Source organism: Suncus etruscus, chromosome 6 (genome assembly GCF_024139225.1).
Source record: "Suncus etruscus isolate mSunEtr1 chromosome 6, mSunEtr1.pri.cur, whole genome shotgun sequence".
NCBI classification, from domain to species: Eukaryota; Metazoa; Chordata; class Mammalia; order Eulipotyphla; family Soricidae; genus Suncus; species Suncus etruscus.
Genome location: NC_064853.1, coordinates 52,300,360 through 52,325,612, shown reverse-complemented (window position 1 = coordinate 52,325,612; position 25,253 = coordinate 52,300,360). Strand labels below are relative to the sequence as shown.

Below are 25,253 nucleotides of genomic sequence, written 5' to 3'. Positions count from 1 at the left end.
GGGCTATGGCTTCTGGCTTAGATATCTTTCATAGAAATGTGTTGGGGGTTGGGTTGTGAGGTGCAGTGTTCTCAGGAAGGTGGACAGTGTCACAGACCTGTGGCTGAGAGACTGAGTGTGCAGGCAATACCTCTCTCTAGAGTAGAGCTGGCCTCTTGTACACAGGGCAAAGCTGGGAAGGAGCCAGGCCATTCCAGGAGAGATGTCAAGAGGAGGGTCTATTTGTGTGGGGTGAGAGGAACAGGATGTGGGCTAAAAAGTGGTGCCCTGGGCCACTCCTGGTGCCTCAGTACAGAGATGTGGCTGGACTAGGTCCTTTCAGAGTCACACAACTCTGGCCCTGGGACCTCAGGCCTATAAGACTGCCCTGGAGCGTGTGCCCCATCCGTGCCCTGAATCTTGAGCTGAGCCAACCACCCGTTGGGAAGGTTTGTGGGGTCCCTACTGCCAGTAGGAGCAGTCCAATTGGTCCTAGGCAGTCAGTAGGGCCGCCACACAGCCTCGTCCATGCGGCCTGGCGTGCTCAGGGCAGTGGGCGAGTTGCTGTGGCTGCCGTCGGCCTCCACGCCATCACTCTGGCCACCCAGGCTGGGATTCATGAGGTTGCCTGTGGCCACAGAGGCAGCGCTGCTGGTGCAGGAGGCCAGCATGCGGGTAGGTGAGCGCTCGCCCCCGCTGCTGCTGCCGGCCACCATGGAGAATTGGTAGGAACCGGAGGAGGGGCCATAGTAGAGGTGGTAGGGGGACGGATTGGCCTGGAAGGGGCCACTCTGGTTCTGCGGGGCCCCAGGATAGGGCGGTGGGAGGTAGGTAGGGTGGAAGCGGCTGGTGGCCGGCATGCTGAGGCCGCTGAGGCTGGTGCCTGAGGGCGTGGCGCTGTAGGAGAAAGCTGCAGACATGGCCCCCGGGTAATGCATTCTGGGGTCGGAGAAGGGCCTCTCCGGGAGGTTAGGCAGCCCTGAGAAGGGGCGGTCGAACTGGCGGGGGTCCGAGAAGGGGTTCAAGTCCGAGGTGCCTAAAGGAAAGTGAGGAGGATGGTTAGCTTCAGCCCAACACCATCCCCCCACCCAGTGGCCTGGGCCACTATGCTTTGGGCTGCCTGGTAGACACTGGAGCTGAGTGTCCCTGGGCAAGTCTCAAATCTCACAACCCTGGAGCCTGGCTTTCCCACCTAGAAAACAGAAGTGAGAGCAAAATATGGGGCCTCAATGAGGGAGGACACAGCAGTGCCAAGGCCAGCCTATAGCAGGCCCACCGGGCAGCCTTGGCCTATGCTATAGCTATCACTTTGGCTGTGCTAGGCACCCAGGATCATTTAGGATGTACCTGATACCAGCCTTCATTGATCCCTGCCAATGGGATCAATAGACCTTGGGCAGCAACAGGAGGGCACTGAAGGGAAAGCTGCCCCAATGTACACATAAATAGGGCTGATTCTGTCTGCTCTAGGGAGGATGGACATATGTGTGTGGATCAAAAGGGAACCAAGTTCCTAGGATTGAGGTTGAAAGTTCACATAGGGTGGAACTGAGGGTGCCTGGAGACTTCAGAAATATTGGGTACCTTCTCCTCTAGGTCAATCGTGTCTGCTTCCTACCCTCATTTCAAGATCCCACAAGAGAAGGCCTTTTGGTAATGACTGACAGACACCCCACGCCCAGCTGGGCGTAGGGCTGACACCTCCATCTGACCCCAGAAGTCTGTGCTCTTTAGCAGGAACTCCACTCTCAAAGCAGAGGCAACGAGAGGGCCCCTGACACACATGCCTCCTGAAGGAGCTTGAGCCTAGCCTGGCTGACCTCAGAGTTCACAGGGCTGAGCTAGGCCTGCCCTGACCCTGCTGGCCCTGTTGGGAGGAGAAAGCGCCTGCCCTCCTGCCCTTGGCCCCCTCTACCCTCTCAGCCCCCTAGGCCCGGGAAACTTGAGCTGTCAGGGTTGCTGTCGAACAGCCAATCCCAACACTGGGAGGAAATGTTTATTTTCTTCTCCCAATTGCCCCAGCTGCTTCGTAGTGAATGAGTCCTTTGAGCTGGGAGAAGCCCCCATTGTGGGCGGCTGCAACCGGGGGGCCAGGGCCAGGGGTATGGAGGGACTGGGACATTGCTGGCCAGTGATCAAAGTCAGGGTGCCAACGCTATCAACAGGAATCCAGCGATGTGGTGATGAAATGTCCTGAATGGGATCCCAGGATGGAGTCCGAAGGGACAGGGAAGGTTCCTTAGAAGGCCCTAGAGCTGGTCCTGCCAACAGCCCTCTAGGACAGGTACCCCCTTTTCATTCTAGAGATAAGAAAATAAAGTGATGGGTCTTCCCTAAGAAGGGAAGTTCTGCCTGTGCAAAGGCTCTGCTCCTTCACGCTCCTGCCCATCTTTCTCCTTTACAGGAGCAGACAGAGGCCACACTGCTCTCTGGGGGTAAGGGAAGGACTTGGGATGGGTATCCTGTCCTTCAATCCCAGCCTGCCTCAGAGTCCTTTAGGCACAATGCCCAGCTGTGTCTACAATCCTGTGGAAGGGACCTCTCCCCACCCAGAGAGCCCTATACACCTTCCATAACAGATTCCAGGGCTCCTTGATGAGATTCGTTTTGCTGGTGGCTGGGTCAGGTGTGTACTTGACAACTGGTGCCCAACGACATAGGAACCAGGACAGCGTTGGGGGCAGAAGGGATGGGCTTAGCAAGTAGCCACTTCCTACTGCCTCTGGAACCTGGCCCGGATCCCTTAGCATAGGGTGTATAGGGCTGAGGCCAGATGGGAGGAAGTTTCTTTCTGGTAATCTCAACTCAGTGCAGAGTCCTCTCCTGCAGGAGAGACTTTGGGCTAGAGGTGAGCTTCTTTGTGATGCTGCACATCTCACCAGAGCTACATCATGAACAGGTTACAGAGCTATAGTCTGCATCGCTTGCCCCACACCCCCTTTAGAGGAGGAAGGCGGGGCTATGGAAGAGAGGCCTCAGCTGGAGCCAGACTTCGGAAACAGGCCCTGCTGGTAGGAGCAGGTGCATCATGGGGCCAGACACTGTGAGGACTCCTGGTGGGTGTCAACAGATACTTGCTGAATAAGGACAACAGGGAATCCTGTGCCAGGTCCAATAGGTACCAGTGAGCCCATCACAGACTAGGCTGCACATATTCAAGGGGATTTGGGTTTTGTCAGACGGATCATTTCCAAGACCTCCCCTTCTAACCCCCGCCCTGAATCATCCCCTGCAATCCCCTGCGGTACCCTACCTTGGATGGGGGTCTGAGCCTGGCTGCTGAAGTGGCTTGGGGTGATTGAGCTGCGGGGGCTGGGTGTACTTGGGGTCACCCGCATGCGCAGCCGGTCCAGATCCCCAAAGCGGTCAGGAAACGCCTTGGTCTGGTCTTCCAGCTTCTGCCGGTGCCCTGCCAAAAGTGGGAGCCATGATTAGATGCTTCAGAGAGTCTCAGCCTCAGAGAACGGTGCCAGCTCAGGAGAACTGCCATCTGCCCCCAGATCCCCTTACCCATCCTGCCCTGTAAGGGCGAAAGGGAGAGGACCCTGGATGGACTGTGATTCCTCCCCTAAGCTTCCGGGACCCTCAATACAGCCTTCTCCTCACGGGTTTCCATCAACCCCTATGCCATAACTCCTAGGCTCCGAGGGCTGCAGGTCTGTGGGGTCATACCTTGCATTTGGGCAGCACTGAGGCCAACCCTGTGGCTTTTAGAGTGATACCAACTTTAGGGGATTTTTCTCTTGCGCATATGTGGACACACACATGCTCAAACATGTGTGCACACACAACATATACAAACACACACACCTTTTCAACTACTGATCTTTTGTTTCATTCTTTTTTTTTTGGGGCGGGAGGCTATACATGGTGTTATTTGGGATTTATTCCTAGAGTTTCTATCGGCAATCACTCCTGGTGGACTTGGGAGACCATAAAGGGTGCAGAGGATCAAACCTGGTTGGTCACATGCAAGACAAGCACCCTACCTGCTGTACTATTGCTCTGTTCCCTCATTTTACTTTTCACAAGCAACACACACTCTCCTCCTAGATGAGAACGGAGACTAATAGCACCTCTGATCCACCCTAACCCCTCTCCAGAAGTCCCAGTGTCATCAGTATAGAGAGCTTTCTTTCCAGATTGGCTTTACATGCAGGGAACACAGCAACTCACTCATGCAAAGAGCTGATGACACCTAAATGCCACCCTTTTCCTTAGTTGTGAGATGCAAATGTTCCCAGTACTAGGAAAAGCAGAAGTCCTGCAAACCCTGGGGAAGCACCCTGCTCAACAAGTGGATGTCCCTCACTCCTGCTTGTCATGTGCATGACCTCAGTGTTGCCCTTGGAGGGACATAGGATGGTCCCACACTCTTTCATGACTGACATGTGAGGCCATCAGGTCATTGGTGTCCATCCTATTGTGTCCAGAGGCTTTCTGTAGCAGACACAGGGTGAAAATGTACGTGTTGACTGTATGTTCTCTTGGTTTTCCAACTCTTAACCTAACATTGAGGCAGACCACAGGCCCTCTGAGGAAGGAGGTGGCCAGCAGTGGTTGGACTGCCCTGTTTTTAACCAAGGATGGTGCCTCAGAGAGGAAGAGGCTTGTCAGAACTCACACAATGAGAGGGGAAAGGTTTCCTAGACCTGGGATCCTTTGGAAGAGAAGTATGGGGAAGGGGCTCAGGGAGAGTAATTTTGATGCACTATTGGGGTGTTATATGGATTTTTCTAAGCTCCTGGGGAAGTAAACAGACTTATGATTACCCCAGGGCCTCGAAATCAGCATCCCACAGGACTGTGTACAAATAACTGGTGTCTGAGATCATTGGGACAGTTGAAGTCTCAAATGGGGTTGCAAGGGATTCTAACACACACAGATCCCCAGGCTTCAGGCACACTCTCTGGCCAAACATGTATCTGGGAGCTATAAAGGTGACCAGAGAGGTAGCCGCAGAGAACCTTAGTGGTCTAGCTAGCCACTGAGAGCCAGGGAGTCACATTTTCTTCTCTAGGGAGATCACAGGTCACATATCCATGGGGCTCTTAGAAACCAGTACACCTCATGGTCTCCAGCTACGCCCTCCCCACACAACAGAAAGGCAAAGGCAAGTATGGGTGCTGCTGGTGCCCAGAGCTTAGGTGTCTGTGGAAGGCTGGTGAAGGGCTGGTGCTGGGCAGATGAAGTAGCTGCTAACGTGTTAAAGTGATAGGCTGTGTGTGTGTGTGTGTGTGTGTGTGTGTGTGTGTGTGTGTGTGTGTGTGTGTGGTGTGTGTGTGTGATTGTGATAAGTGCTTCCAATCAGTGAAAGTTGCAACTTGAAATCTCCCTAATTCTACATGCTGAAAACATAGACACTAAAAGAAAATAAACATCCACTTTTTAAGGATGTGTCCTGCTAGGCTACAGGCTTGAATTGAGATTTTATTTTTCTGTCTACTTTCATGACCTTAGTCACTGAGAATTGGGTAGCATGTGCTCAGGCTGGGCTTGGTGGACTTGTGACCGGTGCTGGGCTGGCACTGAAAGTAAGGTAGACTCAGCAGGGGCAAATAATTCAGAACAATTTCAGTAGGCAGGAAGGCCTGATGAATGGAGATGGAGACTGCAGGCTGGGTGCAAAGAATCTGCTGTTTTAGTCAGTCAAATGGGCCAGTGGAGCTACAGGAAAGTTGGGCAAAACCTCAGGCCTTGTCATTACCGTCACTGGTGAACAGAGCCCCACTTCTGAGTCACACTGTGGACCAAGTGCTCATAGTCAGCGGAAAGAGGGTGGGGTCACAGCCCATCTGGGTTCCAGGATGGGCCCTGACACTTGCAGCTTGGTGGCCTCACTCTAGCCACACTCCATTTGCCACAGTCCCAGCCACAATCTCACCACGGTGACCTCGTGTGGGAGTGATGCTAAATAAGGCTTGTGGGTTCCTTCCACCCATATGATCACTACTGTCATGGGCACCACCTCGGCCCCTGCAGGAAGGATGGATTAACACCTTCACAACATGGAATCGGTGATACCTTGGGCCTGAGACCCGAAGCCAGCACAGCCAAGTCCAACCCAGAGCTCTGTTCTGGCCAACTTCCTGCTTGTTCCCTTGGACTGCGGAGGCCACTGTCTCTTCAAAAGGACCCTCTCCCTCCCAATGTCACGAGACTGAACTTGGTCATCAGGCAACAGGTGCCTGCACACAATGCATGCTGTTCGGCTCCCACAGGATAGGCTTCCTGGCCAAGGGGTGTGTTAGATGTGCTTTAGGACCTGCTTCTCAGTGGCTGTGGAAGCTGGAGTCACAGCAGAAGGGCCTAAGGGAAGCCGAGGCAGTTGACTCCTCGTGGCCAGGGCGCCAGAGAGTCTCAGAGGCACAGGGCCTGCACCACACTCTGGGAGCAGAACGGAAATTCCTGTGCCCGAGGGTGAAGATGGGCAAAGAGGAGGCCTCTTTCACTCTGCTTCTCAAGGAGGATCGAGGTGGGGGCAGTACTCTGACCTATCTCCCTTGGTCACTAAGACCCAGCCTTTTCTTGCTCTGCACTGGAACAGCACCTGGAGACTGTGCAAGTCCCTGATGTAAGGCGGCAAGAATCAGCCACTGGCCAAGAGGGGCTCCCCATATGGAAAGGGGGAGGACGCTGGCACTCTCACCACCTTTTCCTGCAGCTGCAGTCCCAGTGTCTCCCCCTTACTCTCTACCTCCCACACTTGAGCTCAGGTACAGTCTGGCATGGAATGCTTTCCTGGGCTTTGGGGGCCAGCTCAAGAGCCCCTCCTCTAAGATCCTCCCTTCTCCAACTCAGCAGGCTAAGCCTCCCTTGCAGCAGCTGCAGCGGCAGAAATACAAACCAGCTGATGCTTCCTGAGCACTTCCTTCACTCTGTGAGCAACTAGAGGCATGGCCCTGCAGAGGCAGGAGGTCTGCCTTTCTCACCAGCAACTGTATGGGCAAGCACTATGCCCACTGGGTCACAGATACTATCCTCTGTGAGTGGCTGTTACACTCAGCTCCATTTTACAGATGGGGAAGTAGAGGCACATGTCAAACCAGGAACAGTTAGCATGGCTCAGAGCTCAACTGCTTAGGCTGTTGTTGCCAAAGATTTTCTTAGAGCTGCCTGGCAGCTCTGGGTTCTGTCTCAGATGGGTGAGAGAACACTGGGCAGAGGTCCTGGGCAGGGCACAGGAACAACATTCCAGTGGAGCAATCTGGGCCCCACAAGGGGACCCTTCAATCTCTGAAGCCACTGGGTCGCTGCCTCTGCTGTGTGGCCCAGCCTTGGTGTGGCCACAGCCCAGACACAGCAACCAGTGTCTGCCAGCCATGGGTGGGGCCCTGGGCCCCTGGCCCACTCTGTGGCCATGAGGAGATTTACACCCGACCCTTAACCGCTGCATGGAATTGCAGACGGGTGCTGGGCCCAGGGTGGTCTGCTGTGAATCGGCCCCCTGTGAGCAGATGAAAGAGGTCGGTGGCTGGGCAGGGATGTAAGCTGGCAGGGAGCCAGTGGATAGGGAGGCCAGTGGCTCCCTGCTAGGGCTGTAATGGGGGCTTCCAGGGACCTGGGGTTGATTAGGGGAAGCAGGGAGGTCTGAGGTTAACCCCTTCTCGCCTGCTGCAAGTCTCCTGGGGATCAAGGGTGCCCTGGGAGCCTGTGCTCTGCCAGAGTCTCTCCTCAGCCTGGGAAACCCTATGTGTCTCCCCACCTGGGGTTCTCACTAGGGACCTCTAGCCCCTGAGAATGCTCACCTCCTTATACTGGCACCATCCCAGCACCTACGAAGAACTCCTTTCTTCAGGGAGCTCATAGCAGCTGGGGTAAACAATCAGACACTATGAGTGAATGACACAAGTCTGAGAAGGTGACAGGCTTCTGAGGAAAGCTATGATGGATAAGAGACTGTGTGTGTCATCTAGAGCAAGGCTGAGAGTGGCCTTCAGCATGGGAAGAGGGCTGGTGCAAAGGACCTGGGGTAGAGAGTTTGCAGGTAAGTGTATAGAGCAGTAGGGACCAGTGAGGAGGAGGTTGCAGGAGAGAATGCAGCATAAGCACAGATCAATCAGGAGATGCCTTTGGGCCATGGCAGTTATGGTCTGTTTATCATATCAGTCCCCCATTTCTCCCCATTGGTGAGATCCAACAGGGTGGAGACTGGCAGCTGGCTTCACTTCAGTATTCCCAGCTTCTAGAACAGTGCCTGACATACAGCAAGTGCCCAAGAAAATATTTGGTTGAATCATTCCTTGTCCATTTGGGGGCAGGACACCACCCTCCCAACTAGCAGGATGAAAGACTGGGGTCTTCCCCTTCCACCCAGCACCTGCTGATCCTGGAATCAAAGCAAGAAATGCCAGCACCCCTCCTGTATGCCTTCCGTATCCCACTAGGCCCTAGAACCTGTGAGGGCTGCTGGCATGAAGAAACTCAGAAACTGAAGCCATCGAGCAGCCTGCAAATGCACTGGCTGCACATGGGGCACACCCAGCTGAGTGCTGGAGGGGAACGACCTGCTGCAGAACTCACAGTGTGGATGAGCAGACAGCTGCCCTTTAGCTCCCAGACCAGATCCTTACTGAGCTTAGAAGTCACCTCACAGGAGAAAAGCAGAGACAAAAATATTTGACAAGAGCCACTTGGGTCTTTCTGAGATGCCAGGGTAATGTGACTCCATTTTGTTTCCATAACAACTCCCTGAAGCAGATCTACAATCACCCTCGTTTTAGAGATGAGCTGTACATTTTAGGTGTAGGGTCTGTTGTGGGGGCTCTTCACTTCTCTACCCCTTGGGGAGCTTTGCCTTCTGGGCTACTTCCTCCTTGGAGGAAGGTCAGTTAGTGGAGACTTGGCCTGGTAAGTGAAAAGCACTTGATGGGCCTAGATAGGAAGTGGTAACTTTTTTCCTTCCTTTTGTTGCCTCATCTTCCTCCAGCATAAGCCATCTAGTCCACTTCTTCCCACCAGCTTAACTCAAGGAAGATCTGTTCAGTCTGGAGAACCTCAGAAAAGAAAAGCAGGCAGAGGACTCAACAGAGCAGGGCTGAGCATCTGCTCTTGTTCAGGAGCCTCCCTGGGGAAAGCTGCTGGTACTGGGCCAAATGGGCATAGAGTGTTCTGAGGGATCAGACACTCTGACCCCCTATGTTCATGGGTCTTGATGAGAAGGCGCCTTTTAGAGGGGCTCATCATACATGTCCTCATTCTGGATTCAATTGTGATTCTTGCTCTTTTGATCCTGCTCCCAGGTAGAACTATTACCTCCTTAATGGAGACTGGAGACCTCTGTTATACCTGTCACCATAGCCTAGGAGTCTCATCCTACTGCCCACCAACAGCGCTTCCCCATCCAGTAGTGGTGGTAGCAGTGGGGAGTGCAGAGGCGAGTGACCAGTAAGGGAAACAGGATTCCCACCACTTACAAGGATACTCCCTGTGCCATAGTCAGAAGCCATCCAGATGCCTTACTGAGTCTAGTCTACACTGCCCAGAAACATTATCCACTTGCTAGAAGAGAGAGTTGTGGGGCCCAGAAGGGTCAGTCACATGTCTTGAACTCACCAGGTAGATGACTGTCTCAGAATCTGTGCTTGTATTGCAGTGACTGGGCCCTCAAAGTACCCCAGCTATTGCCATGCTAAAACTTCTGAGGTCACTGGTTTGCAGAGGATAAATATGAGATGAAAGAGAAGCCAGCATATACTTAGGAGCACTAAGCCCATGGTCAGTGGCACAATCTCACTTGCAGCCCATCCAGCAGAAAATGGGCCCTAGTAGGAACTGATTGGGAAATGAAAGCCTGTAAGGTTCTGAGTAGGTGCAGGGGCCCTGGGAAGCCAGAGGGAATCACCTTGAAAGTCCTAGAGGGAACCTTCCTTTGATTGGACACAACATGGGACAGAGAGCCAGCTCCATAGGGTTCCTCTCAGACTGCCTATGGGGACCTCCCTAATGATGTTCATCCACTGTCATGTTCCTGTTCTGAGTGAATATTTCTGTCTGTCTGTCTGTCTGTCTCTCTCAACCACTCATTCATTATGCATTGATCCATGGTCTACTCTTTGGCAGGTCCACCTCCAGGCTTTCCAATTGGAACCTAAAAAACCCAGGTCCTTTTTTCCTTAGGCAGCCTCATCAAGGAGTATAGAGTTGCATAGAGATCTGCAGGGTCCAAGGGCAGGGATCTGAGCCATTCAAGGAGTCACTTTGAAGAATTTCGAAGGAAGGATTTGGCCTCCCCACCGGACCAGCTCCTGCTTTTGGTGGATCTTTCCCTCAGCCACTGGCAGAAGAGGCTGGGTGGGGCAGAACCAACCAGGTCTCACCCTATACTCTCCAGGGACAATCAAGCTTCAAGGAAGGGATCAAGGGATTCAGCATCTTGCTGGATACCCATCTCCTTACAGGCTTCCAGCAGTCTGAGGCTGAACCTAGAAGGGTTAGGACTTTGGTAGCAGCTATAGCTGATTGTGGTTGTAGAGGAGAGGACTGCACTCTACCAAACTCACTCTCTCTCTCTCTCTCTCTCTCTCTCTCTCTCTCTCTCTCTCTCTCTCTCTCTCTCTCTCTCTCACTCACTCTCTCTCTCTCACACACACACACACACACACACACACACACACACACACACACACACACACACTGCTGGGACCGACCCATCTGCTCACTCACTGAACCCTCATCCCCTGCCAGGGGCTCTGGCACTTACGTCTGGGTTCTCGGGGTCCATCCACAGTCACCTTGATGGCTCGGTGGTAGGTGGCCACTTGAGTAGGGCTGGTGAACACAGTAATGGTCAGTGTGAAACTCTTCCCTGGTGGGGAAGATGGGAGGAAAGGTAAGAGGTTGGCTCACAGCACTGTTCATGACACCTGGATCTTCCCACCTTATCCCTACCCTGGAAGTCCTGAAGCGGTAGATCTCTGTCCTTTGAACCTGGGCAAATGATGGGTCTTGGGGTGATGTTCAAACTTCTGGGTCTAGCCTTTAAGGTCCCAGGAAGTCAGGTACCAACTTTATCACCTCCCCATGTCATGTTCTTGCCACCCACCACCCTAGTTCCCCTCTCTCCCTGAATCATGGCTTTTGTGCTATTCCTTTTGTCCAGAGGCCATCATGATTTGGGGGAAAAGGAAGCAAGTATGATAGGCACATGTTTATTTCTGAAAAGAATTCATAATTTTTGTAAAAAAAATATTGAAAATATACTATATATATATTTTTTTTTTTAATAGAAAAAGGTGTATTGGAGAGATAGTATAGCAGGTAATGGGCTTGCCTTGCAAGTGGCTGACACCCATTTGATCCCTGACATCACATATGGTTCTCTGAGTACCACCAGCCCACCATTCCTGAACACAGATCCTGAAGTAAGCCTTGAGAACCCTAAGATGGGACTCAAAACCTTCTGCCCCCCTCAAATCTTAAAAGAAAGAAAGGCCAGGGAGGTAGTTCAGAGAGCCAGAGCATATGTTTTGCATATGGGGCTCCTGGGTTCAATTCCTAGCACTGGGGCTGGAACTATAGTACAGTGGTAGCACATTTGCCTTGCATGCTCCAGACCCAAGATGGACCTGGGTTTGATTCCCAGCATCCCATATGGTCCTCCGAGTCAGCCAGGAACGATTTTTGAGCGTAGAACCAGGAGTAACCCTTGAACACCACTGGGTGTGGCCCAAAAACAAAACAAATAAAATCAATCCCTAGCACTGCCTGTTCGAAAGCACCTCTGGTAGTGATTTTTTTGTTTGTTTGTTTGTTTGTTTTTGTTTTTAGGTCACGCCTAGCAGTACTCAGAGGTTACTCCTGGCTCTGTGCCCAGAAATTCCTGAGCGCATAGCCAGGAGTAACCCCTGAGCGTCACTGGGTGTGCTCCCCCCCCCAAAAAAAAAGAAAAAAATCACTCCTGGCAGGCATGGGGGACCATATGGGATGCCAGGATTCGAACTACTATCAGTCTTAGATTAGCTGCATGCAAGGCAAAAGCCCTACCTCTGTGCTATCTGTCTGATCCCCGGGAGTGATTTTTTTTTTTTTGTGTGTGTTTTTTGGGTCACACCCGGCAGTGCTCAGGGGTTACTCCTGGCTCCATGCTCAGAAATTGCTCCTGGCAGGCACGGGGGACCATATGGGACGCTGGGATTCGAACCGATGACCTCTTGCATGAAAGGCAAACGCTTTACCTCCATGCTATCTCTCCAGCCCCCCCGGGAGTGATTTTTAAGCACTAAATCTGAGCCCCTAAAGACTGCTGAGTGTGGCTCACAAAGAGAAAAAAACAAAAATGAGAAAAAAAAATCACTTAAGATTCATTAGTCAGAGATGTTAACATTTGTGTATTTTCTCTCAATCCTGGAGTGATTATGTGCCTTTATGTAGTTAAATTGACACTAAAATATATTTATGCATATATTTAGAAAAATATCCATTTAACATGACATCAAAAACACTTTTCCGTGCCATTAGAAATTCTTCACAGCCTTCACATTTAATGACCATAAAATAGTTCAACTCCTGGAAGCCTCATTTTGTATTTATCCATCCCTTCACTCTCAGGTATTCATGTTGCTGAAAATTTCATATTGGTGTGTACAGTTAGGGCTGGAAAAAGAGTGATTTGGGAGCTGCAGACATTTCATTTGTAGACACAACTGTTATTTCCAGAACGGTTCTATTTTTAGATAGACATTTGGCTCCAAAGTCTCCATTCAAAATTCCTGAGAGGGGAAAATCTTTTAAAATAATAATTTTTTCTTACTATTTAAAATTAAATGAAAATGACCTTCTCTATAAAAGTCTACATCTCTGCTTATTTCCTCAGACTAGATTCCAAGCAGTGGTGAGTGATCTCGCTGAACAGAGGAAGACCATGTGTTCAGGGCCCATTCTCCACAGTCACTAGAACGAGGTTGTGTCTAGTACTAGGCAAACAGTCCCAGGAGGTCTTCAATCAAGATGCAAGTGCACTTTGAAAACTGGGGGTAGTGGTTCGGGCTCCCTAAGTAATCCTCAGTGGGCCTGGGATACACTGCCATAAGTGCTCAGGGGACCCTGTAGAGCCCAGGATTGAACTCAGGCCTCTGCATGCTGTTGAAGTCACTTCCCCAGTGTGAGACTTATAATTTTCACATGCTTACTACGTGTCATTATCCTGAACAAATTATTACTGCTTCATGTTTTTTTTTTCTTTAAATATGGAACACTTCACGAATTTGCGTTTCACCCTTTCGCAGGGGCCATGCTAATCTTCTCTGTATCGTTCCAATTTTAGTATATGTGCTGCTGAAGCGAGCACTTCATTTTTTTAAAAATATTTTCCTATAAGGTTTTAGTACTTAAAAATTACTATCTGCTAAGCTTGAGAATTTTCCAAGTCAGACTGGTGGCAGCCCCACAGCTTACTGGCCTTTCATTTCACTTTCTAACACTGAGCTGCTTTGCATTTTCAATTCTATTCTGTATTTATAATTTCTCCTATCTTTTTAGGTTTAGACAGGTTTCTGCATGAAATAGGCAGCTAGAAATCCTCTGATAAATATCCTTCCCTCCGCTTTCTACATTTATCTGGTTCTTCTGGAGCCTCCTTGTTGATGTGTATGAGATTAGAATTTTTCCTCAAAGGGAAGCCCTGTGTTTATTTACTTTTGTCTTTTTGGTCCACACCTGAGAGAACTCAGGATTTACTTCTGGCTCTGAACCCAAAGATCACTCTTGGTTGGGACTTGGGGGACCGTGTTGGTGTCAGGATTGACCCAGGCACGGCACATGTAAGGCATGCATCCAATATTCTTTACTATCTCTCCAAAAAGGGCACCCTTATTTTTCCCAGCATCTTTGAAGTCAGAGCTCACTCTTCTATTATATCCAAAGCCTCGAGACTATATAAAACTGGTGTGGGTGGGAGGGGGAACTTTGCTGATATCCTCATGTTTAACTATACCTTCCCATTTTCTGCCTCTGAGTATCTCTGAACCCCAGTTCTAGACTTGGGATTTTCCTGAGCACAGGAACGGGCCCCTTTGCGCCTATGTCCCCAGAAATAGTTTGGAGAGTGGGTCTCTCTGCTGCTCCTATATTCCCAACAACAAATCTCAGCAGGCAGATTTCAATTCCCCACATGTGGATGAGAGCTCTCAGGTGGAAACTGAACACTTGTGTTCTCCTTATAGCTGGTAGTACTGGTTCAACTTTCACTCTATGGAGTGAATGTTGTTTTTTTTTAGCTTAAAAAGGAGAATGTAGAATTAAAACACTTGGGCTCCTGGAACCATATCAAGTAACCTCAAAGCTTCTGAGATTTGATTTTGGTGGGGACGTGGGCACAAGTCAGCTAGGTGAGTCTCAAACTGAGAAAATGGGAGAAATTTTCCAATAGCTGAAGGTGCAAGTATAAATGCAGCCAGCACTTTCCCAGGGTCCTGCATGAGAATATAGGTAACCTCTTGCTCTCTGGGTCCAGGGCACTTTGCCTAGTGTCAGAAGTGGCAAAGTGCAGGAGGTTTAGGGGAGTGTCAGGCAGTGGCTTCAGTCTTCCTGCCAACCATGCTGTGGACCACAGACCTCTTGCCTCTCTATCATACTGCCTGTTGTTGCTGAGTCCCTCATTACTGGAGAGTTTAGGTGGCCAGCTCAGAGCTATCCCAGTGACCTTAGAGCCTTCACTCATCATTTTTTCTAGGACTCCACTGAGAAGCTCCTTCTCAGGGATTCTCACCCTGGACCGCATATCTAAAGCAAGTCTTTGTAACCGTGTCCTCTGGTCCGTTCTTAGGACCGAGTAAGCCCCTGATTTGGGTGCATAAGAAGCAGCAACTGCATTGTCCCTACCCAGTAGGTGAAATTCAGCATCACTTTTATGTATGCACAGGCTGCCAACCCAGAGATATTTCAGCAGTCCGCTCTGACCTTGTTGCCAACAGACGTCCCAGATATTTACATATCACATTACAGATGCTGCAGCTTCTCTAAATATCTTTTATGCTCGTCACAACTTCAAAATCACAGTCGTCATCAGGCCCATTATTATTGAATGTCTTAATAAAACAGCACATATTTCACAATTGAAAAATATTCTCCCCACTATGTTTTAAGATCAATTGGGTTCATAGCAATTCTTTGTATTTTATTTTATTCTTCAAAAAAGGTGCTTTTAGGCACTTTGGTTAAAATAAAAATTATAAAAAAAATAGATGCTTTTACTGTTGGAAATATTGTTTGGGTAGATACAATATCCTTTGCTGTTCTTTTGAGCAACATAATCCTTTTTTTTTTTTTTTTTTGGTTTTTGGGTCACTCCTGGTGATGTGCTCAGAAATCGCTCCTGGCTTGGGAGACAATATGGGATGCCGTGGGATCGAACCGTGGTCCATCCTAGGCTAGTGCGGGCAAGGCAGACGCCTACCACTTGCACCACTGCTCTGGCCTGAGCAACATAATCTTATTTTTGTTTATTTTATAGCGGTAATTAACATATCAAGAATAACATGCATAATAAAATCTAGAAATAAATATATAGCTTCATGGAAAACATTAACAGAATTGTACACTAAAAGCCCAACAATCTGTAGAGGAAGACTCTGAGCTTCCCTAAACTGTCAGAGGAGCCCACAATCCAAAGAACAAGTAGATGAGTGAATAAATAAATTCCAATTCAGAAGCTCAACTGGAAGTATCAAATGCATTCCCACACCCACACCACTTGCTGAATCTCAGCTTGTGTTCTTAGGTTCTAATAATTTGACTTTTTTTTTTTTTTTTTTTTTTTTTTTTTTGGAGGTCAGGAATCCTATTAGACTATGAGCTCCCTGGAAGCCAGAATTTGAGCCTTGGTCACTACAGTGACACCATTTGGTACATTGCAGGTGCTTACTCAGGGTTTGAGGATTGAATAAAAGAGCCGAGATTACTATTCCTCTTTTGCAGATGAGAAAATCAAGACTCGGGGCCGGGCGGTGGCGCTGGAGGTAAGGTGCCTGCCTTACCTGCGCTAGCCTAGGAGACGGACCGCGGTTCGATCCCCCGGCGTCCCATATGGTCCCCCAAGCCAGGAGCGACTTCTGAGCGCATAGCCAGGAGTAACCCCTGAGCGTTACCGGGTGTGGCCCAAAAACCAAAAAAAAAAAAAAAAAAAAAAAAAAAAAAAAAAAAAAAAAGAAAATCAAGACTCAGCAGGGAGCAGTGAGTGCTTTTTGTACACAGTATTCAAAAAGTACAGAATATGCTGGAGCCTGCCCTTCTATACAGGCATTAAGCCTGTGGAATGGAAAGCCCCATTCCTAGTGGACAAACCACACATAGTCTCTTCTGGTACCTGAAAGAGGGAAAGAGGAGAGTGGAAGGAACTGGGACTTGGGAACTGTCTCCCTAGTTCTGCCCCACTTTTTGAAACAAAACCAGGTTTTATTGGGAAGTTCTGAGAAGGGGCAGGGAGGGGATAAGAAAGATAGAGAGATAGCATGGAGGTAAGGCGTTTGCCTTGCATGCAGAAGGTCTGTGATTCGAATCCCGGCATCCCATATGGTCCCCTGAGCCTGCTAGGAGCAATTTCTGAGCATAGAGCCAGGAGTAACCCCTGAGCACTGCCGGGTGTGACCCAAAAACCAAAAATAAATAAATAAAAAAAAAAAGAAAAAAGAAAGATAGAGAGAAACATGGCCAAGAGATCCCCAGTACACAGTCCAGCATGAAAGTAAGAAAACATGAATGTGCACATCTCAAGAGGGGAGATGCGGTGACTGGTGAGTGTGGGCACTGTAAGCATGGGCTGGCAGCACACTTGTGCTTTCTCCCCATCTCTTAAGCAGGAACTTATACCAACCTACAACTATAGGCATCCAGAACTGCACTCATGGTATTCTACCAGCTGAGGAAGGAGACTGAAGGGTGTGTGGGTGGGGACAAGACTGGGGAGGAGGAGGAGAAGATGCTGACTGGAAGTAGAGGCCCCTTGGTGATCCAAGAGGACCCAGGCCCTGGACCCATCAGAGTGCAATACCAGACGAGGCAGGGTGGTACAAACACCTGTCCTTCTTGACTTGAGTTACATGTGGGTAATACTATCCACTGAAGCTTCATGGACAACAGGACGGATTTGTCTCTGAGGTCTCTGCATTTTTCTCTGCACTCTTTTCTATGCTTGGGGGTAGCTTCCAGAGCTACTTGAGGGACTAAGAAGAGCTAGTTCTCAAACTGGGGTCAGCTTTAAGCAGGGTAAGTGTCTTTTTTTTGTTTTTTGTTTTTGGGTCACACCCGGCAATGCTCAGGGTTTACTCCTGGCTCTACACTCAGAAATCGCTCCTGGAAGGCTCGGGAGACCATATGGGATGCTGGGATTCGAACCACCTACCTTCTACATGCAAGGCAAATGCATTACCTCCATGCTATCTCTCCGGCCCCTGGGTAAGTGTCTTTTTTTTTTTTTTTGGTTTTTGGGCCACACCCGGCGGTGCTCAGGGGTTCAGGGGTTACTCCTGACTGTCTGCTCAGAAATAGCTCCTGGCAGGCACAGGGGACCATATGGGACACCGGGATTCGAACCAACCACCTTTGGTCCTGGATGGGCTGCTTGCAAGGCAAACGCCGCTATGCTATCTCTCCAGGCCCCTGGGTAAGTGTCTTAACCTCAGCTATTTCTTTGGTCCCTCTGGGTTTTCTTAACATAAGCCAAAAAAAAAAAACCCAAAAAAACAAAAAAAACCCATCAGTCAATCTCTTCTATAGCCAGTGGTCCTCATTAGGACTCTGTCTACACATCTGGCTCACCCCAAGCTCCTTCCACACATTCCTTTTTAATCTGTTCAGAGATGCAGGTACTCTTCGCTTTCACCTGGGTCAGAGGACACCCTGTGGAGGACATTATGGATATTTGCTGTGTGGAATACTCAGGATATGAGGAGAGACAGATGTCCCGCTAAAGTGCAGAGGAAAATGAATTAGTCTTCTTATTCTTCTTCTGTTTTAGCCACACCTGGTTATACTCAGGGCTTACTCTTGGCTTTGTGCTCAAAGATTACTCCTAGAGAAGATCAGGGGAGCATGTGTGGTATTGGGGATGGAACCAGAGTTGCTTTGTGAAATACCCTTCCTACTGCAGTATCTCTCTGGCCCTGAAATAGTCCTTCTTGTGGATACTGTACCTACTTTTAAAGAGTCTCTGAATCAGGATGATAACTCAATTGATCAAAAAAAAAAAAAAAAAAGAACCCCCCACTTTTGCAAACTAAAAACCTACTGAATATTCTAGTATGGAAGAATGCCTTTTCTCTGAATTTTGTTCACAACTTTGCCAAGAATTGCTCACACCTTCAGTAAAGCATATAATGATGGCAAAGTCAAGTTTTGGTTTGAGTCAGGAACTTCTCAGCTGGACAACCTGCTGTAGCAAATGTGGGTATTAGCTAAGAGGGGTTAATAACAAGCCACTGTGTAGTGCAGCTAGCACCAATACCAACACATGCAAACAGGCAGGCTGCTATAAAGTAGTTTCTTGCAGGTTTTGAGTCAACATGGCATAAACTATAGACTCAGAAAGGTGCATTACAAAACACTTTCTATAGGAAAGGGCTGTCTGGGACAGGAACCTTCACCCTAATCACTGCAGGAGAAACTACTGACTTGGTTTTCTACCATTTCTTGGTTTACACCTTCCAGCTCATGGTGGAAGTTCTGCGGTGGGGTGAGCGTATGTGTTTCTCAGAAAGCTCACTACATGGAAAGCAGAATCTTACAGGTATGGAATCATGGAATTAAAAGGCGAGGAAACTAAAAGAAAATTTCACCTGGTTTCTTCATCCTGACAGAAGATCAGGGAAAGGATCTGGGGTCTCCTAAACCCTCAACTCATCCTAATTCCCAGTTGCCAGTTTCCAACTTGCTCAGTGAGACGGGAATTTCCTAGCAGGTAGGATGGCCATAGCAAATACGAAGCTACATGCCACAGGATCCCCTCCTGCTGGCCACCTCCACTCCTCCCACTCAGCAACACACACCTTCTGGGTTTCCCCCACCCCCACCCAAACCGCACCACAATCAGACAATCAGTGACTGTCACCACTCAAAGGGACTTCAAAAACCTCTTCCAGTCGGAGCATTTAAAGTAACAAATCTTTAACATACACCCCACTTTTAATATGTACCGTTATCACCCTCATGTAACAGATGATGAAATCAAGGCACAGAGAGATCAAACAATGTGCCCTCTGCCATCCAGCAAGTGACTGGCAGGGCAAGGATTAAAATTCACATGGACAGGTTGGGCAGTCCAAGCTGTTAAGGCCTGAGAGTCTCCAGGGTCTTACTGCTTAATCAAGTTCCAGGGCTTTCCAAACTCACAGATAGGCCTCTTTCAGCCTCTTAGGAATACTTTCAGTCTACCAGGCGACAATGGCTGTAAGAATAAATCCAAGGCTAAAGTATGCTTGCAAACCCATCTCTCCCTGCAGCACTAAGGCATAGAGCTCAGATATGTGAGAATAAAGGCCACAAAGAAATCATTTTCAGCAGCAGAACGGCCAAATATAGTCTCAGAATCTGACTGAGAATCATCTCTTCTCTTTCCAGATATCAATTCCTAGGAGAGTCAGGGGCCACCTTCCCCATGCTGGACTGACCTTCCCTTCTGCTAGTCTCACAAAGACCAGGAGCGGCTCCAATGGGCCTCTCTGCTCTTCCTCCATCTTTTTTTTTTGGGGGGGGGGTGTCCTCCTCCCCTGCAGACCTGGCCAGGACTCCACAGTCAGTGAGAGTCTGCTGCTGGCCACTACCCACCACTGGCAAGGGACTCTCATTCAGGACTGAGGTTGGGATTAAGTTGCAAAAGGTTTGAGAGATTGGGGATGACAAAAGGGGCTTGGAGACTAATTAGGAGCAGCAATGAAAGCTTAATTCATAAAAGCAAACATTTTCCATCCATCAACCTGCAACCAGTTAAGGGCAACGTTTGAAAGAAATCTGTGCGTGGGGAAGGGAGCCAACAGGAACAGGAAATGTTTGAAAGAATGTAAACTATTTCGGTTTCATAAAAAGTAACAAGTAAACAGTTATTACATGCAAATAATGCCCTGGTTTTAATTAATGCTGAAAAGTCAAAATATGTTTGACATTTGTATGTATACATTGAACGGCTTGAGAGGGGGAAAAATGGTGCCCAGATGCCCATTTTTGAGCAGGCTCAGAGGGAACTCAAACCTTGAGAAGGTCTTGTTTATTGGTGATGAAAAGTACAATTCTGCCTGAGCCTCTGTGAGCCCAGGGCAGAGGGAATCTTGCTGACTTTCTTAACAAAGCTGGAGGGGCAAGCCAGCTGTATGGAAGGGCACTCCCTACATTTCAGTAGGCTGGTCTTAAAGGGCCAGTGAGCCCTCAATTCTACACTCCGTGTGGCAGGCTTTCCAGACCTCTCCATCCAGAAGTGATGATGGGTTTCTAGTCCCAGTTTCCTCCTACTCAACACCGCTGCAGCTTCTGGTCCTGCCTCCCTTTATCAGGAAGATGAGGTGGGCAGCAGGAGATGGCCGCCTCTGAGCTACCCCTTCCAACATTCAGCACCCAGCACTGTACTTCTGTTCTAAACCACTTTACAGCCCCAAAGGCTGCGGAAACTGTGGCTTTGGGAGACCACAGCTGGGGAGAGGTAGCCTCAAAGTGGGAGGTGGGGGATGTAGTCTGCTCCAGTAGAGAAAGAGGGTGGGGTGTTTAGGTTCCACAAAGAATTTGTTCTCTCATCTCCTCAGCTCAAAATAATTAAAGATCCGATTTAAGTAAATTCATTGGAGATCTTCTCCCAGCACCTTTCTTTGAGGCTGGAGTGCTTAAGAGGGAATAGGGGAAGAAAGGATGGACTTCAAGAACTAAAAAAGCACTGAAACTGGACGATCCCTAGGGATCTTCACATCCTCAAAGGCTCTGTAATATCCCAAGGGACTGTCAAACAGGTGTTTGACCACGGGGGCCCATCTATTTCTAGTGGGGGATCTATTTCTAGGACTTACACTGGGAGTCAGAATCAATGTCTGCTGGGCCGTGCCAGATGCTTTCTGCTTACCTCGTCCACTGCGACCCACGAAACGGAGATCGTTGAACCTAGCCACCTGGTTCTTCATGACAGCGGAGGCGTTTCGCAGCTCTGCAGAATAGTTCTCATCGTTGCCGGCCATGACAGTCACCACGGTTCCATCAGGCACGTCCCCCAACGCCACCACCTGAAGGCAGGGGCAGGCCAACAGCTCAGAAAGGGAGGGGGAGGCCAAGGAAAGTAGGGGAGGGGCAGAGCCCAGCAGCTCTCCTAAGTCCCAGGCGCACTGCGGATTTCTCAAATGCATCTCAAATGTCTTGTGAAAAGAGGCTTAAAATCAAGACACATCTCCCCCACCAAATACAACAGACACCAAGATAAAAATCTCTATGCTCTGTTCCAAGAGCCTAGATCAACTATTTGAGCCATATGTCCAGAACTGATCCTTTGACTCAATTCGCCCCAGTGAAAGCTTCGAATCAGCTCAGTCACCATGGTGTGGGGTGCAGTTAGTTCCCCTCTCCCTTTACAGCTTGTGTAAAAGAGGAATCGACATCCTCCTAGCAACCACGTCGCTAAGTGAAAATAATAATAATAATAATAATAATAATAATAATAATAATAACAACAACAACGGGACTGCTCTCCTCTACCCACAATTAATGAAAGAGTCCTTTGGGGTGTGAAATTTGGCCTTGAAATACAGCCCGCGTTCAGTTTATGGTGTGGCTTCTGCAGAGACTGAATTCGTTAGGCAGGGAAAAAAATGCAAAAATGCAAAACAAACTCATGCCTAGAGGAGGGTTGTACAGAAAACCCCTGCACAGTGAAGGGGGACTTTCAAGAGCAGGAGGATGCACCTGCTGGGAACTGCAAAATGGGTGGGGGCGGCTGTCATCCCTATCCCATCTTTCCACTCTCACTCAGGGAGCCTGGAGCCGCGAATGCCTTTTGCAAAGGGATGAGACTGGGAACTCAGTCACAGCCATTTAAACGTGGCCACCGCGTGCGGGGACCAGGAATCCAGATGGTAAAAATTTCAAGGAGAAAATGTTTGGGGTCTGATTAAAAAGGCCAGATTTCCTGTCAACATCCTGTCTTCTTTTAATTTCAAAGATTCCTTTTAAGCTCCAAGTGACAGTAAAACCTCCGATCTGAGGATTAAAGTCACACGAGCCCCTCCTCCCCGGGAGATTTTCCCCACTGGTATTTTAAGATGTCACCCGGGAGACCTCAAAGAGCCACTCATCCTTGTTCCAATTTGGAGTCGCTTAATGGGAGGGCGCATGGCCGGGTCTCAGCTGCCAGCCAGGAGCCACACGGCCCGGCCCGGCCGTTTTTTCCAGGCACCTCGAGCACCGCCAAGCCCAGCCGCCGGCCCTTCCTGCCCGGCCCTTTCTCACACGGCAGAGGTTTAGGGGAAAACCAAGACGTTTTCGTTTCGTCTCGCTGCCCCCCTTAAAAATATGAAAATGAAACAGTCGTGCGACTGGCCCGGCAGAGACAAAAAAATGGGAAGAAAAAAAATAAGACACTGACTGAATGACTGGGGACTGCTAGGTAGGGTTTGGGGAGCAGCCCACAATCTCGGCCTGACATTCGGGATCCGGGTGCCAACCCGTTTAGGGCGCAGCGGCCCCCGCCCCACTTCCCCACGGCTTAGAGCCGCCCAGTGTAAAAAAAAATCTTCTTTTTCAGAAGCCCGAGGTGGATGGAGGGTGTGAGCAGGAAGTGCCTCTGAAGCGGCGCAGGAGGAGGGGTGCCGGCAGCGGCTGGGGCAGGGCCACCCCATCTCTGGGGGGATCCTCGCCCGGTGGGCCGGGCCCGGGGATCCCTTTCCCCTGTGGGATCTCTCTGGGATCCAAGTTGGGAAGGAGCAAAGCCGGGATCCAGGTTGTCCGGGCGTTCCCGCATCCAATAACTGTCTCTCCGCTGGGCTCTTTGGAGGCGAAGGGGGCCACAACTTCCAAGTCATCTGCTGGGGTGCAGATGGAAAGCCGAAAGCGCCCTGGGCTTGGGGTGGCCGGGCGGGCTGTCGCTGACTGTTGGGGTCGTATGCATCCTGGTAGGGGGGGGGTCCCCTTTTTTTCTCCGTCTTCTTCCATCGCTTTTCCTTTTCCTCGGATCGGGCTCCCGCAGCCAGCCGAGCCGCAAGCATCAACCAACCAACCAACCAACCAACCAACCAACCAACCAACCAACCAACCAACCAACCAACCCACCCACCAAGCCGTTCCGTCGTCTTTCCTTTGGCTCTCCCCGCACTCACCTTGAAGGCGACGGGCAGGGTCTTGTTGCAGCGCCAGTGCGAGGGCAGCACGGAGCAGAGGAAGTTGGGGCTGTCGGTGCGCACCAGCTCGCCCGCGTGGTCGGCCAGCACGTCCACCATCGAGCGCACCTCGGGCCGGCCGCGCCCGCCGGGCCCCACGGCCGCCGCCGGAGCGCCCAGCGCGCCGCTGTTCTCGCCCATCTTGCCGCCGCCGCCGCCGCCGCCGCCGCCGCAGGGGAAGGCCGTGGAGGGAGGTGTGAAGCGGCGGCTGGTGCTCGGGTCTACGGGAATACGCATACCAGCGGCCGTCAGGGGGAGCGGGCCAGCGGGGTCGGGCCGGGGACGCCCCGAGAAAGAGAAGGAGAGAGGGGCGCCTCTCTCTCTCTCAGCCCCGACGGCTAGCCCCGCATCCCGGCTCGCTCGCTCGCTGCCTTTGGGCAGGAGGCGTGCGGCTGCGAGGCCCGCTCGCGGTCGCCCCCGAAGTCGCCGCCTCCGAAGCCAATCCTCGAGCGAGGCGAGACTCGAGTGGCGGCGCCGCGCCCGCCCGCCCGCCCGCCCGCCGGGGTGACTAGCCCGGGGCCTGCGAGGCGAGGGCGTGGCCGGCCGAGCGACGCGCCGCGCAGCCAATCGCAGCCCCACGGCGGGCACCTCGGCCGCGCTCGCGGGGGAGGCCAGGGGACCGCCGAGACGCCCGCCCGCCCGCCCGCCCGCCCAACGGGGAGCGCGGCGGAAGGGCCCGCCCGGCACTCCGCACAGCCCCGTGTGGCTCCTTCTCTCCCCCAGGCCGAACGTTCGGGCCCACGTCCTGACCCCCACAGAAGGCCCTTGTGGCTGACTGAGGTCTCCAGGGCTCCGTGGCCCTGACGCCCCCTCAACGAAGGGCACCGTCCCTGCCCTCGCCCTCACTGGTCGTGGTCGCTCCACCCGCCCGCAGCTTTCGGCCTGTGGCGCCTCGCACCCCCCTGAGGGAGATCGCGGGAGTCCTCCCTCCCCACACCTCCCCTTCCTCAAAGGCCGGTGACTTGGGGGAGCCAGACGGAGCTGGCCCCCAAGAGGCGCCGCCTGCCTGCCTCCCTCACTGGCAGGCCCCATGTGCGTTTTGACCCCCAGGCCTCCAGCGCACAACACAACGACGGCGGCTCTAGGCCGACCCAAGCCGGGCACCCAGAGGCAGAGCAGCCCGTGTCTCTGAGCCCCGACGCCTCCCTCTCCTCTCAGACCTTCCCCTCCAAGCCACGTTCAGGATGGCGCAGGCCTCGTGGGGTGGCCCGGGACGCTTGTCCAAAAGACACGATGGCGTCTGACAAAACGAGGGTTTCCTTCCCTTCCTCTCACCCTCTCTCTGAGCATGCACCGCACCGCAGTCCCGCATCGTGAACGAGGACGCGACGCGGCGGTGGGAAGACAACTGGACGGAGCGCGCGGGAATGGCCTCCCCCCCCCCCAAGGGCCCTGACTTCCCAAGGAGGCGAATATTTGCTCCCTCCGGGTCCTCGGTCGAAGCCAAGCGGTCCCCGAGGGGTCGAGCCCGCTTTCCCCGGCGCCGCCGACCCGCACCGGGCCCTGCCTGACTCTCTCTCCCCTGCGGCCCAGCTTCACAACCACAGTCGGCGGCCCAACGAGCGCTTCTCCTCCCGCCTCCTAGGCCCTGCGAACGGGGCGGGGGTCAGGCCAGAGTAGGGAGGGGGTCTGGACAGATGAAGCCCCGATTTACTCTGGATTATTGACTCCAACCTGCTCCCCGAACCCCGGGAAACGAACGCGTGCGCCTGGGACCCGCCCTCTGGGGAACTAGGCGGGATTTTCGTTGTCCCTTGACGTTCGACAGGTGCGAAACGAACTCCACGCTTCGGGTGCCAAGAAACGTGGGAGTCGATGGGGGCTGCGAGATCTCGCCTGGGTTCTGACCCCTGGCCGGCTCAGCGCGAGCGGTTTCGCCTTAGCCGAACGAATTCGAGCCCTGGGGGACGCTTCCAGGGCAGCAGCAAGGCCTGGGGCTCG

General features: G+C 51.4%; 1 protein-coding gene and 1 non-coding gene across 2 annotated transcripts; both read right to left on the bottom strand.

Moving 5' to 3' along the window:
* Positions 1-465: 465 nt before the first annotated feature.
* Positions 466-23,549, bottom strand: RUNX3 (RUNX family transcription factor 3). Its single transcript, XM_049774892.1, has 5 exons — positions 23,253-23,549; positions 21,014-21,170; positions 10,682-10,786; positions 3,233-3,388; positions 466-1,015 (listed from the first exon to the last, which is right to left on the bottom strand). Exons 1-5 carry the CDS (start codon positions 23,547-23,549, stop codon positions 480-482), a joined length of 1,251 nt encoding a protein of 416 aa, XP_049630849.1. The 3' UTR covers positions 466-479.
* Positions 13,161-13,267, bottom strand: LOC126013009 (U6 spliceosomal RNA). The gene has a single exon (XR_007497347.1). It is a non-coding gene; the product is annotated as a U6 spliceosomal RNA (small nuclear RNA).
* Positions 23,550-25,253: the final 1,704 nt, after the last annotated feature.

What these genes read in the sequence shown, in the direction of transcription:
- RUNX3 (XM_049774892.1), bottom strand. Translation starts at nt 23,549, where the DNA reads ATGCGTATTCCCGTAGACCCGAGCACCAGCCGCCGCTTCACACCTCCC. An exon ending in CCCTGCCCGTCGCCTTCAAG is followed by an intron (nt 21,171 to 23,252) that starts GTGAGTGCGGGG and finishes CCCTGCCTTCAG; the next exon opens with GTGGTGGCGTTGGGGGACGT. An exon ending in CGTGGGTCGCAGTGGACGAG is followed by an intron (nt 10,787 to 21,013) that starts GTAAGCAGAAAG and finishes CTTCCCCACCAG; the next exon opens with GGAAGAGTTTCACACTGACC.